The 14,097-nt window shown below is 35.5% G+C and overlaps 1 protein-coding gene across 1 annotated transcript in view; it reads right to left on the bottom strand.

Moving 5' to 3' along the window:
• LOC107755630 (proprotein convertase subtilisin/kexin type 6-like) overlaps positions 1–14,097 on the bottom strand; it is a gene marked incomplete at its 3' end in the record, with an annotated part of 46,699 nt that overhangs the window by 1,673 nt on the left and 30,929 nt on the right. The window contains exons 7-8 of the mRNA XM_016572520.1: positions 5,838–6,010; positions 4,834–5,046 (exon numbers count right to left, since the gene is read on the bottom strand). Of these exons, the coding sequence (XP_016428006.1) occupies positions 4,834–5,046; positions 5,838–6,010 (386 nt within the window). The remainder of the gene's footprint in view (positions 1–4,833; positions 5,047–5,837; positions 6,011–14,097) is intronic.

Raw genomic sequence — 14,097 nt, 5'->3', positions numbered from 1 at the left:
AGATCGCACAATGGAGTAATGAAAATTTGCAGAACATTTACTCACTCTCGGGCCATCCGAGATGTAAAAGAGTTTCTTCATCAGAACAGATTTGGAGAAATGTAGCATTTCATCACTTACTCAGCAGTGGATGCTCTGCAGTGAATGGGTGCCGTGAGAATGAGAGTCCAAACAGCTGATAAAAACATCACAATAATCCACAAGTAATCCACACCACTCCAGTCCATCAGTTAATGTCTTGTGAAGCGAAAAGCTGCGTGTTTGTAAGAAACAAAATCCATCATAAAGACATTTTAAATGTCCATAATCCATAATAATAACGCTTCCTCCAGTGAAAAAGTCCATCCCCTATTGTCCTCTCACATCAAAACCCACCCACATATTTGCTTTTGAACTGTTTTGGCTTATAAAAGGTGCTTGATCGGTGCATATTTCTCTCCCGATTCAGATAAGACGACTTTTCACTGGAGAAAGCAAATTTATTGATAAAGGACTCATATTTTAGCCAGAAGCAACAGTTTAAGCGCCATAATGTAGGATTTGTTTCTTACAAACACGCAGCTTTTCACTTCAGAAGACGTTAACTGATGGACTGGAGTGGTGTGGATTACTTGCGGATTATTGTGATGTTTTTATCAGCTGTTTGGACTCTCATTCTGACGGCACCCATTCACTGCAGAGGATCCATTGGTGGGCAAGTGATGTAATGCTACATTTCTCCAAATCTGTTGTGAAGAAGAAACAAACTCATCTACATCTTGGATGGCATGAGGGTGAGTAAATTTTCAGCAAATTTTCATTTTTGGGTGAACTATTCCTTTAAAACATTCAGCTATCCTCTGAAAGAATGTGCTTCCGTGACTGTGACGGGACGAGTGGTTTTTTTGCAAAGTGCTCTGTAAATATTTCGTTGTTCTGGTTTTCTGGGAAACAGCGGGTCACCCACAGAGCTGCTCTGGTAGCCGCAGGCAGGGAGAGCTAGCGCTCGAGTGTGTCTTCAATCAAACATGAGCTTGATTACACTGGCGTTTCTCAAAAGGACAAACATGAATGGGGTCAGAGCCACCGACGGGGTCCCGAGGAAGATGCTGGGATTGGAGACACATGCTCTCGTCCAATATGTGTGCGTGTGTTGGGGGTTTATGTCCGTGTTTAAAAACAGCAGTTAGGAAATAAACAAGACAATGCTAGACTTTTACATTTTCTGAAGACATGTGAGAAAAGTATTAACAGACTTCTCGTTAACCACTTCATCATCTGCATGTTTAAGGGAATTTAAGAGGTTTTTAAGACAGCAAATTACAAAAAAAAAAGGAATTTAAAACTTTTTTAAAATCAAAGATGAATAATATATATATATATAAAATGGCTTATCTAACAAGAAAACTAAATGTAAACTTTATTTTATTTTTAAAAATTTTTATAAAAAAATGAATGCATGGATGCATCGTTGACAATAAGGACAGTAACATGCATTAAGAAAATAAATTGGGTCAATTCTGATTTCAAGCCAACTTAAAAGGTTTTTATTTTCCCAGATGAACCATCATTTGGATCAAATAGCAATCGTTTTATAGTATGTTAAATGTTTCATGCACAAACTAAATAAGTCATGGCAAAACTACATTCTTATCATTTTTAAAAGTGAATTTAATAAATACATAACATAAACCCTGCAACATGATTTAAAATATCAATCAGAGTGGTGTGAGGGGATTTCCACACTGAAGTTTTACTTAAGTACATTTTAGTTCGTGTAATAGCAATACTGATGCTTGCTTTAGCAACTCCACAAATAAAACTAAAGCGTTCATGCTTTAAACCTTACATAAAAACATTTATTTTTACTAAATCGTTTCTAAGACTAAACCATTTTTATGTGAGAGAAAAGAAAAAGAATCCTGTCATGCATGTGTAAATGAGCTCTTAAGCCCTCAGCTATTATCCAAACACTGCAAGAAAAGCAAAACCCACAGTAGTCATTCTTAAGGATGTCATAATAAACAAGACAATGCTAGACTTTTACATTTTCTGAAGACATGTGAGAAAAGTATTAACAGACTTCTCGTTAACCACTTCATCATCTGCATGTTTAAGGGAATTTAAGAGGTTTTTAAGACAGCAAATTACAAAAAAAAAAGGAATTTAAAACTTTTTTAAAATCAAAGATGAATAAAAATACTTTATTATCACTAAAAAGTCAATAAAAAATCATTCAAAAGTCATTAAAATCATTGAATAGTAAGTTTTTAACAGGGAAAAACTACATTGTGATTGAATCATTTGAGGGTTGAAAAAATCTGGACATACTGATCTAGACATATTAATGATTTTTAATGGCTTTCTGTTCTTGTTTGTTTAAATTTAGTTCGTGTAATAGCAATACTGATGCTTGCTTTAGCAACTCCACAAATAAAACTAAAGCGTTCATGCTTTAAACCTTACATAAAAACATTTATTTTTACTAAATCGTTTCTAAGACTAAACCATTTTTATGTGTGAGAAAAGAAAAAGAATCCTGTCATGCATGTGTAAATGAGCTCTTAAGCCCTCAGCTATTATCCAAACACTGCAAGAAAAGCAAAACCCACAGTAGTCATTCTTAAGGATGTCATAATCTGCATTGCTGGAAGAGAAAGCGAATTCACACAAAAAACGCAGATTCTCTTCATCCTCTTGATGCACCCTGCGGTTTTCTCTGCGTCTGGGTGCCAGACCAAACATTTAGCCCCAGTCTTTTTTCCAACCGTCTCATTTCATCAATAGATATATGTGGAAAGAGCCAAACAACAAGAGCTCAGCTGTATTAGCAGGATGAGCAACAGGATCTGGGACAGCTGATCTACAGAAGACCATAGATGATAGATCTCTGCTTCAGTGTTGGGATTTTTCAACCCTTTTTACACCCATAAGGCAAAAAAAAAAACACACACATTTGAATGCTTATAAATCTAACAGCGCATCTATTGGACAAATGGTCAGATGTTTAATACTTAGGGATAAAAAGGGATGAGGGAGGAAAGAAAGGAGAATGTGTCACAGAAATAACTGAGATGAATTTTAGGACACAATATGTGGCATCAAGAGAGCAAATGACCCATTGGGATTTTTCAACCCTTTTTACACCCATAAGGCAAAAAAAAAAACACACACATTTGAATGCTTATAAATCTAACAGCGCATCTATTGGACAAATGGTCAGATGTTTAATACTTAGGGATAAAAAGGGATGAGGGAGGAAAGAAAGGAGAATGTGTCACCGAAATAACTGAGATGAATTTTAGGACACAATATGTGGCATCAAGAGAGCAAATGACCCAATAAAGCAGAGAACATACTTACGAGGCCGAAATTAAGACGAGGACAAAAGGTTGAGTAGATGACAGATGGAGAAGACAAATGGAGTACACAGAGATACACGCTTATCTTGGAAAACAAGATTTTCTTTTGCTCTTTCGAAATGAAAAAGCTCAATCTGTTCTGATGCATCTCAACCGGTTTTGCTTCAGGGCACAAGAAGCATCACAATAGAGCAGCAAAACTGATTATTGTATAAAAGTAAACAAAATGTCCAAAATATAATTGAGTTGCAATGCTTTACTGATAACCATGAGATGCCCAAGCCCAACATTATGCGAAATACTAACATGAAAGAGGCTAAATAGGAAAGAGTTTATACTCATTTTGATGGTTTATGCTCAATACTGTCAATAATTAAGTCAAGAAATTCATACTTTCATTCAGCAAGGATGCATTAAATTGATTACTTAAAACTTCTATTTCAAATGAATGCTGTTTTTAAACTTTCTATTCATTAAAAAAAATCCTGAACAAATGTATCACGGTTTCCACAAAAATATGAAACTGTTTTCAACATTGATAATAATCAGAAATGTTTCTTAAGCAGCAAATCAGAATATTAGAATGATTTCTGAAGGATCATGTGACACTGAAGACTGGAGGAATGATGCTGGAAATTCAGCTTTGATCACAGCGAGATGAATTTTAGGACACAATATGTGGCATCAAGAGAGCAAATGACCCAATAAAGCAGAGAACATACTTACGAGGCCGAAATTAAGACGAGGACAAAAGGTTGAGTAGATGACAGATGGAGAAGACAAATGGAGTACACAGAGATACACGCTTATCTTGGAAAACAAGATTTTCTTTTGCTCTTTCGAAATGAAAAAGCTCAATCTGTTCTGATGCATCTCAACCGGTTTTGCTTCAGGGCACAAGAAGCATCACAATAGAGCAGCAAAACTGATTATTGTATAAAAGTAAACAAAATGTCCAAAATATAATTGAGTTGCAATGCTTTACTGATAACCATGAGATGCCCAAGCCCAACATTATGCGAAATACTAACATGAAAGAGGCTAAATAGGAAAGAGTTTATACTCATTTTGATGGTTTATGCTCAATACTGTCAATAATTAAGTCAAGAAATTCATACTTTCATTCAGCAAGGATGCATTAAATTGATTACTTAAAACTTCTATTTCAAATAAATGCTGTTTTTAAACTTTCTATTCATTAAAAAAAATCCTGAACAAATGTATCATGGTTTCCACAAAAATATGAAACTGTTTTCAACATTGATAATAATCAGAAATGTTTCTTAAGCAGCAAATCAGAATATTAGAATGATTTCTGAAGGATCATGTGACACTGAAGACTGGAGGAATGATGCTGGAAATTCAGCTTTGATCACAGGAATAAATTACATTTTGAAATATATTCAAATAGAAAACTTCAGTGACATTATAAGAGGACTTCAGGAACAAACAATTTCTTGTGGTGGTTTAACAGATGTCTATGTGACTTAACTATTTTGCGGTCGTAGAACTCTCCGCTGCTGTACGTGGTGGCGAGGGTGGAGGAACAGACCTCCAGGTACCAGGGCTTGTTGCCGTTTTCAGTGCTGCTGCTGACGGAGATGGTGTAGATGCTGTTGGTGTAGCCGTCGCAGGAGCAGTGATCGCTCTGCCGGCCCCCGTTACCAGACGCCCAAACAAAGATGGAGCCGAGACCCTTACGGCCCTGCAGACATACATGAAGGAAATGCTGAGTTATGCAAATATGAATGAAAACATGCAATTGTCTATACAGTGTTAATTTAGTATTTTTTATTTACTATTAATATTTTGAATTAGCTTGTATTTTTCTATTTCCAGTTTTCATTTTAATTTCAAATTAAATTTTTATGTTTTTGCAATTTTGTTAATGTGCTTTTGTAATTTTTGTTATTATTGTTTTTAAATGTTATTAATTTTGTTTTTAATATTTCTATTTAGATTTTTTTTAGTTTTAGTAATTTTAGCACTTCCATTTTTTATCTAAATTTTAAATTTTTTCGTTGAATTTTTTTAACGAAAATTTTTTTTTTTTCCAATTACTGAAAATAACAAGACAACACTGCCTCTAGCAGACAGATCACTTTCACAAAATAAAAAAAAAAGACAAATAACTACTAAATATTCCGACAAAACTTGCAATTATTTTTACTAAATTAATTTTCTAAATATTTAAGCCACTAGATTTAGGAAAAATAGACATTAAAACATGGTTAGATTACATTTTAAAGCATTTTATGTTGAATTTCATTCACATTTCACTGTTACAGTGATAAAAAAAATGACTCATATCAGACTTATCATACAGCCCGGACCTAGACAAAACCATCATAACATACTAGTCCAGATCAGCTTAAGACAGCATCTTTGAACTTCCCTTCAAATGTTATGGTTTCAATTTAGTCTTAAATTTAACAACCCTGACAATGACAGTTACTCAATGAAAAATTCCCGTTTGTGCGAGTTTGAGACAGCAACCTTTTTAATTCCCAGTTCAAAGGCTTGTTTGGCCAGAGGCCCCGGCCCGTCCACGGTCTTCCCGTCATCATCGGGGCCCCAGCTGGCACTGTAAATGTCGATGTAGTCTGGCCTTATTCCCAGAGACTTGGCCTCCACCACATCAGTCACGTCTCCATCAAGCATTCTGACACCTTCGAGAAAAAGTTCATCCAAAAAAAACGCACAAATACAGTCATTGTATAATCAACCCAATGTCGTTCCAAACCTGTATTATTTTCTTTTCTCTGTGAAACTCAAATTGAGATGCTAGGAATAATGTCCAAGCTTGCATGCCACATAAACAGATGGTGATTTATACTGCCAAGATACAAAATGCACCAGGAAAGTGTCATAAAAGTGGTCTCTTGGACTTGTGCACTATATTTGTCATTGAGCCATATGAAAGTTTTGTATGAGCTGAATTCCCGGATTGACTTCCTACAAAGATAAATGCTATTCAGGTTTTCAAAACATGCCATTCTGTGGGCAAAATGCAAGAACCATCGGTGTTTGGGATCAGTGACTAAAAGTGCCATTTTTTTATGTGTGCAACGGAGCAAATGGAGACTGACACACAAAGCCACACAGAATCATATGCCATATGCTCATTAACGCACACAAAAATTGCAATTAAAATCTATTGTACTAATCTATTGTATTGTATGTTTCCATACGCCATGACAATCTGCTGTCTTTCTCCTTGTCATTGAGCCATATGAAAGTTTTGTATGAGCTGAATTCCCGGATTGACTTCCTACAAAGATAAATGCTATTCAGGTTTTCAAAACATGCCATTCTGTGGGCAAAATGCAAGAACCATCGGTGTTTGGGATCAGTGACTAAAAGTGCCATTTTTTTATGTGTGCAACGGAGCAAATGGAGACTGACACACAAAGCCACACAGAATCATATGCCATATGCTCATTAACGCACACAAAAATTGCAATTAAAATCTATTGTACTCTGCTGCAATGAGATGTTTCCATACGCCATGACAATCTGCTGTCTTTCTCCTCATTCCATTACTGAACTACAGCTTCATTCCCTCTTCTTGCTCTTCATTCTCTCTTCAGAGAATAGGTGGCACTAAAACTCGAGTATGCAAGTCATTAAGCTGAAAATGTTATCCAAAGCATGTTACAGTAAACTTTCTTCTTACATTTGTAGGATTTACTTTGAAAAAAAATTCACTCAGAAATTGCTAATACATTTCTCAAATAATTACAAAGAATGGTAAGTAACTATCTAAGCTCATTTCCGCCATGGGATAAAAAAAAATAAAAAAGGCTAATTGTGACTTTTTACTTTTACTTTTATCTAACAATTCAGACTACTTTTCTTGCAATTCTAAGAAAAAAACCAACAACTGCGAGATATAAATGAAGAATTGGGAGACGTTAACTGTGAGGTTATAACTAGCAATTTTGAGAAATAAACTCACAATTCTAAGAATTGTCAAATTACCTTTTTATATTTCTTATTTTGTGGCTGAAACAGAAACAAAAAAAGACATACTCACAATTCTGAGGAAAAAAGTCAGAATTGCAAAATGTAAACTCAGAGTTGCGAGAAAGAAAGTCAGAATTCTGAGTTTATATCTTGCAATTCTGACTTTTTTTCTTGGGAATTGTGAGATACAAAGTTGCAATTACCTTTTTATTTTTTTATTTCGTGGCAGAAACTGGCTTCCATAAGTCACACATTGAATTAAATGTGAAATATTTAAGTAGAAAGCCTGAAATGTCTATGGTAACATTAAACCGTAAAATGACAGCAAAAATCATGATTTACAGATACAGGTTTTCACAAAAACTAAAAGTTTTATTAAATGATAAAATTTCACATTTCAGCCTTTAAACCATTTTTGAGAAAAGGGATCAAAATTACTACATTACTTAAAACTATTTTTATCAAACTATTATTATATTAATTTAATAACATATATCTTAGTGTCTTCTTTGTTTCGATTTTTATAATGCATTAGCTTCTTTTCAATCCACCGGTTCACATTTACAACTGCATGTATGCTGCATAAAAATATGGGTTGATTTTCACACTGGTCTGAACAAAAATGTGGTTTCCATGACTGCAATTTGCTGTGTTTTCCACAAACTGGCAACCCAGTGTGCCAAAATCCTATGGGTAAACTGGCAGTGGGCGGAGTCACACAAACAAAATCAAACACAGATATTCAGACACAGAAAACACATTTCAAAGTAAAATAACTGGCTGTAGCATCGTTTTTCAGTGAAACAAGTATGTGAACTTTGCAAGTTTCCTAAATATCTGCAAACATATTATGGTATTTTTATGCTTAAAAAATTACATACAGCACCTTTAAGACTTTCTAAGGACCCATGGAAACCCTGTCAAGGGCACAATGATGAAAGTTAGGGTTCAAACCTACGACCTTTCAGCTACCAGCCAAGATCTTTGATGGCCTTCTGAAATGAGCAGGCAAAATGAATCAGCTTAATTCAGACAGCCCATAAGCCATAATATAATAACAAACGTGTGTGTTTGTTTTCCTATGTGCTCATATTAAGACTAGCAAAGAGCCTGACTGTATAGTGTGAGACGGTGTGTGCGTGTGTTATTATTTCTAACACCATATGCTCAACACTCAGTACGTGACAGAATTTTCCTTCCTTGAAACACTTCTGAGGAAACGCAGGAGGCTCAACACTTCTCTATCATTCCTCTCACTTCTAACAAGCTGCATTACACCTCAAATTGATTTCTCGACTTCTCAAACAGCGCCGAGTAAACACTTTTCTGAACCGCAGAGCAGAAGAACTAATAATTTCTGCATTTCTAATTACGGTTAAGGGACGTGAAGTTCTACATAGCAGCCGAAGCCAGGCCGCTTAGATTAGAAATGTCATTAGAAGCCGATGAAGTCATTGGCTTGAATCTGACACGTATTAGCTTTGGCGGCGTTTCAGTGATTAAGCAGGGAAAAAAACGTCAACTGTTGAGCCAAAAGACCTAAAGCACGTCTTTCACTGTGCTAATCTGTCTGTATCTGGCTTGGAAAAATGACCAACTCTCTTTCAAACATCACTCCGCAAATCTTAAGAGGAATATTTTGCTGACAGGACTTTACAATTGAGATATATTACGAGATGTGCAGCCAACATTTCGATGAGGAACAAGTCAATCATCTGTCCTCTTCAAAATGTGGTTATTATTGGCGTTTAACCCTAAAATCCTCAGGTCATGCAGCTTATTGAGGAGAACAGACTTCAAAATGTTTACTTGGCAGATGATAAATTATGTCAAAAATGTGCTAATCCAGTCAACAAACACTATCCTTGTATACAACAAACGATTATTTTGGTCATCGATTAATGTGTCGAATATATCTTTGATTAATCGAATAAAAAATTAGTTTCTGTATTTTATTGAAAAAACATGCTACTCCAGTGTTGTCCTCCAAACAATGTGTAAATTGAAGGTTATGACAAAAAAAGTGATTATATCCATGTAGACTATACTTTACATTATGTGCAACAACTGTTTAAAATGAAGCCTTACATGATCAAAAACAACATCTGGTCAGCAGTTTAAATGACTATTAAAAATTACAATTATAATATAACCCTATAATGTAAGTTTTGCACTGAGGAAAACATGTCTTAAGCACTATAAAGAACACATGCATCTGTCAACTGTATGCTTATAAGTTTGTTTTTAGCTATAAATATAAAGCATGTCTCTTGTTCAGGACAACTTGGTTCATGCACCTTTCACGCAGCAGCTCATTTTGTCCTCTGCTATTTTTTTAGATGGTCTTTGACCATAAATATGTTATTCTGTAAAGAGACTGGCAGATGTTTTTTTTATCACAGAGCACGCAGGCCTTATTAATTGCTAAGCAAATTCATTGTGTTATCAGATTAATGGAGTACGTTTTACAAGAAAATACTATTTCAATCTTTCTACTTCAAAATTTTACGTTTAATTCTATGCGTTACTTGACGTTTCTTTTGTAATTCTGAAATTTACTAGCAATTCCTGAGTGAAATTTGTTTCTGTTGTTGTACTGTTTTCTGTGCAGTAAATAAATACCTCTGTTCTGTTATATTTTATGAGAAACAATAGGGCAGTTTGTATCTTGGGAAAAGCTTTAAAAATTAAAATGAATCAAATACATATTGATGCAAGCAGCATTAAGAGGCAAGATAAAAGACTGATGCACTTCACTAAAGTGGGATGGTTATGGATGTGGGATTCAAACCAAGAACCTTTTAATAACCAACTAAGATCTTTAGCGACTGCAACACACTGCCACAATAGTGAACACTACCAAAGAGACACAATCTGAGCCTGAATACGAATGCATAGCTAAGAAAAATGCTGATGCTTTTTTTGGGTCTGATGTTCATCTTTGTCCGGCATGAACATCAGACCCAAATTTGATGAGAAACTATGAAGAAATCTGATGAGAAATTGTGTAGGAGGAGCAGCGGAAAAACAATGTGATCACTATGTGGTGCATCCAAGATGGTGACCAATATAGTGAATTATCCAGCAACAGCAATACTTTTTAAAACTGTTCAAAAGACAGTGAATTAAAAGAGGAGAAGTACTGACTGATAAATTATTGATTTTAACTGGCATCCAATGAAAAATAAATTGGTGACCTGTTACCACAACTGAAATAAATGCATGGTTGCAAGTTTAAAATTCTCATTTATTCACCTTTTTAGTTACATTAGCTGAACATTGTGTGTAATGTAAACTTACAATTGTGCATTAATTGATTTTCTTAAAGGGGAGGTCTAATGCTATTTCATGCATTCTGAGCTATTTACACTGTTAAAGAGTTGGATTCTTATGCTCATTCCCATCAACGTGCTTCATTCGTGTTACGGAAATCGTCGGCAGCGCTGCACAGGACTTGCTGGAGAAGAATGTCTCCAAAGAAGTGTGTTTTTGGATGTGAGGGAAAGATAACCTTGTTCAGCTTCCCAAAGAACCCGGTGTTATGTGAACAGTGGATGCAGTTTGTTTTTCTGGGACAGCAACGGAGTTGTGCGAGTGTGTTTGTTTGTTCTCATCATTTCGGTGACGAATGTTTTATAAACAAGGCCCAGTTCGACGCTGGATTTGCACATCGTTTGATACTGAAAGATGGAGCAGTCCCAGTGATAAAAGATCCCTGTCATGAGCTGGAAGCTCAGGCGGTACGTAAAACTGCATCAAATTTCTGTGTTTTGCTGGCAATCGGCGCGTAAGTGCTTGTGACTCTTTAGCTCCGCCTACGTGAATCTTTAGCTCCGCCTCCAGGAGCTTGGCTGTTTTCAGAGAGAAGTGTAAAGCTGTATCTCTCTTTTATAAATCTGATAAAACTAAAGACTCTTCGGAGATATGAAGGATGCAATACTATTCTATTAGTACTCAAGATTAACATGTGATTGGCAGAAACTGTGTGTTATGTCCCCTTTAAAAAATTAAGTTATAGTTAATCAAATTGTCTTGTCAACTTTGGAAATTGGGTAGTGGATTTCTAGTTCCCAGCATGCTTTGTGTAGGACTGGATCACGAGAGTCAATGTTGAAATTAAATTGCCCCTATTATGGATTTTTGAAAATTACCTTTCATGCAGTGTGTAATGAATGAAAACATCCTGCAAAGTTTTAAATCTGAATGTGCACCGTGTATAAAGTTATTGTCTCTCAAAAGAAAGAGTCGTGTGCTAATCCAGTCAACAAACACTATCCTTGTATACAACAAACGATTATTTTGGTCATCGATTAATGTGTCGAATATATCTTTGATTAATCGAATAAAAAATTAGTTTCTGTATTTTATTGAAAAAACATGCTACTCCAGTGTTGTCCTCCAAACAATGTGTAAATTGAAGGTTATGACAAAAAAAGTGATTATATCCATGTAGACTATACTTTACATTATGTGCAACAACTGTTTAAAATGAAGCCTTACATGATCAAAAACAACATCTGGTCAGCAGTTTAAATGACTATTAAAAATTACAATTATAATATAACCCTATAATGTAAGTTTTGCACTGAGGAAAACATGTCTTAAGCACTATAAAGAACACATGCATCTGTCAACTGTATGCTTATAAGTTTGTTTTTAGCTATAAATATAAAGCATGTCTCTTGTTCAGGACAACTTGGTTCATGCACCTTTCACGCAGCAGCTCATTTTGTCCTCTGCTATTTTTTTAGATGGTCTTTGACCATAAATATGTTATTCTGTAAAGAGACTGGCAGATGTTTTTTTTATCACAGAGCACGCAGGCCTTATTAATTGCTAAGCAAATTCATTGTGTTATCAGATTAATGGAGTACGTTTTACAAGAAAATACTATTTCAATCTTTCTACTTCAAAATTTTACGTTTAATTCTATGCGTTACTTGACGTTTCTTTTGTAATTCTGAAATTTACTAGCAATTCCTGAGTGAAATTTGTTTCTGTTGTTGTACTGTTTTCTGTGCAGTAAATAAATACCTCTGTTCTGTTATATTTTATGAGAAACAATAGGGCAGTTTGTATCTTGGGAAAAGCTTTAAAAATTAAAATGAATCAAATACATATTGATGCAAGCAGCATTAAGAGGCAAGATAAAAGACTGATGCACTTCACTAAAGTGGGATGGTTATGGATGTGGGATTCAAACCAAGAACCTTTTAATAACCAACTAAGATCTTTAGCGACTGCAACACACTGCCACAATAGTGAACACTACCAAAGAGACACAATCTGAGCCTGAATACGAATGCATAGCTAAGAAAAATGCTGATGCTTTTTTTGGGTCTGATGTTCATCTTTGTCCGGCATGAACATCAGACCCAAATTTGATGAGAAACTATGAAGAAATCTGATGAGAAATTGTGTAGGAGGAGCAGCGGAAAAACAATGTGATCACTATGTGGTGCATCCAAGATGGTGACCAATATAGTGAATTATCCAGCAACAGCAATACTTTTTAAAACTGTTCAAAAGACAGTGAATTAAAAGAGGAGAAGTACTGACTGATAAATTATTGATTTTAACTGGCATCCAATGAAAAATAAATTGGTGACCTGTTACCACAACTGAAATAAATGCATGGTTGCAAGTTTAAAATTCTCATTTATTCACCTTTTTAGTTACATTAGCTGAACATTGTGTGTAATGTAAACTTACAATTGTGCATTAATTGATTTTCTTAAAGGGGAGGTCTAATGCTATTTCATGCATTCTGAGCTATTTACACTGTTAAAGAGTTGGATTCTTATGCTCATTCCCATCAACGTGCTTCATTCGTGTTACGGAAATCGTCGGCAGCGCTGCACAGGACTTGCTGGAGAAGAATGTCTCCAAAGAAGTGTGTTTTTGGATGTGAGGGAAAGATAACCTTGTTCAGCTTCCCAAAGAACCCGGTGTTATGTGAACAGTGGATGCAGTTTGTTTTTCTGGGACAGCAACGGAGTTGTGCGAGTGTGTTTGTTTGTTCTCATCATTTCGGTGACGAATGTTTTATAAACAAGGCCCAGTTCGACGCTGGATTTGCACATCGTTTGATACTGAAAGATGGAGCAGTCCCAGTGATAAAAGATCCCTGTCATGAGCTGGAAGCTCAGGCGGTACGTAAAACTGCATCAAATTTCTGTGTTTTGCTGGCAATCGGCGCGTAAGTGCTTGTGACTCTTTAGCTCCGCCTACGTGAATCTTTAGCTCCGCCTCCAGGAGCTTGGCTGTTTTCAGAGAGAAGTGTAAAGCTGTATCTCTCTTTTATAAATCTGATAAAACTAAAGACTCTTCGGAGATATGAAGGATGCAATACTATTCTATTAGTACTCAAGATTAACATGTGATTGGCAGAAACTGTGTGTTATGTCCCCTTTAAAAAATTAAGTTATAGTTAATCAAATTGTCTTGTCAACTTTGGAAATTGGGTAGTGGATTTCTAGTTCCCAGCATGCTTTGTGTAGGACTGGATCACGAGAGTCAATGTTGAAATTAAATTGCCCCTATTATGGATTTTTGAAAATTACCTTTCATGCAGTGTGTAATGAATGAAAACATCCTGCAAAGTTTTAAATCTGAATGTGCACCGTGTATAAAGTTATTGTCTCTCAAAAGAAAGAGTCGACTCTGAATCATTGAAACGAGTCGTTTTTCAAACGAATCCCAAGCCGTTTCATGTTGACGTCAACATGAAACATTAGCAAATCGCCCGCCCACTTGTCTTTTCGCGTTGGTCTGAATGAAAATGCTAATT

This window comes from Sinocyclocheilus rhinocerous, unplaced genomic scaffold (genome assembly GCF_001515625.1).
Source record: "Sinocyclocheilus rhinocerous isolate Xijiao unplaced genomic scaffold, SAMN03320098_v1.1 scaffold3186, whole genome shotgun sequence".
Classification (NCBI taxonomy): Eukaryota; Metazoa; Chordata; class Actinopteri; order Cypriniformes; family Cyprinidae; genus Sinocyclocheilus; species Sinocyclocheilus rhinocerous.
This window is presented reverse-complemented; position numbering and strand designations above follow the sequence as displayed.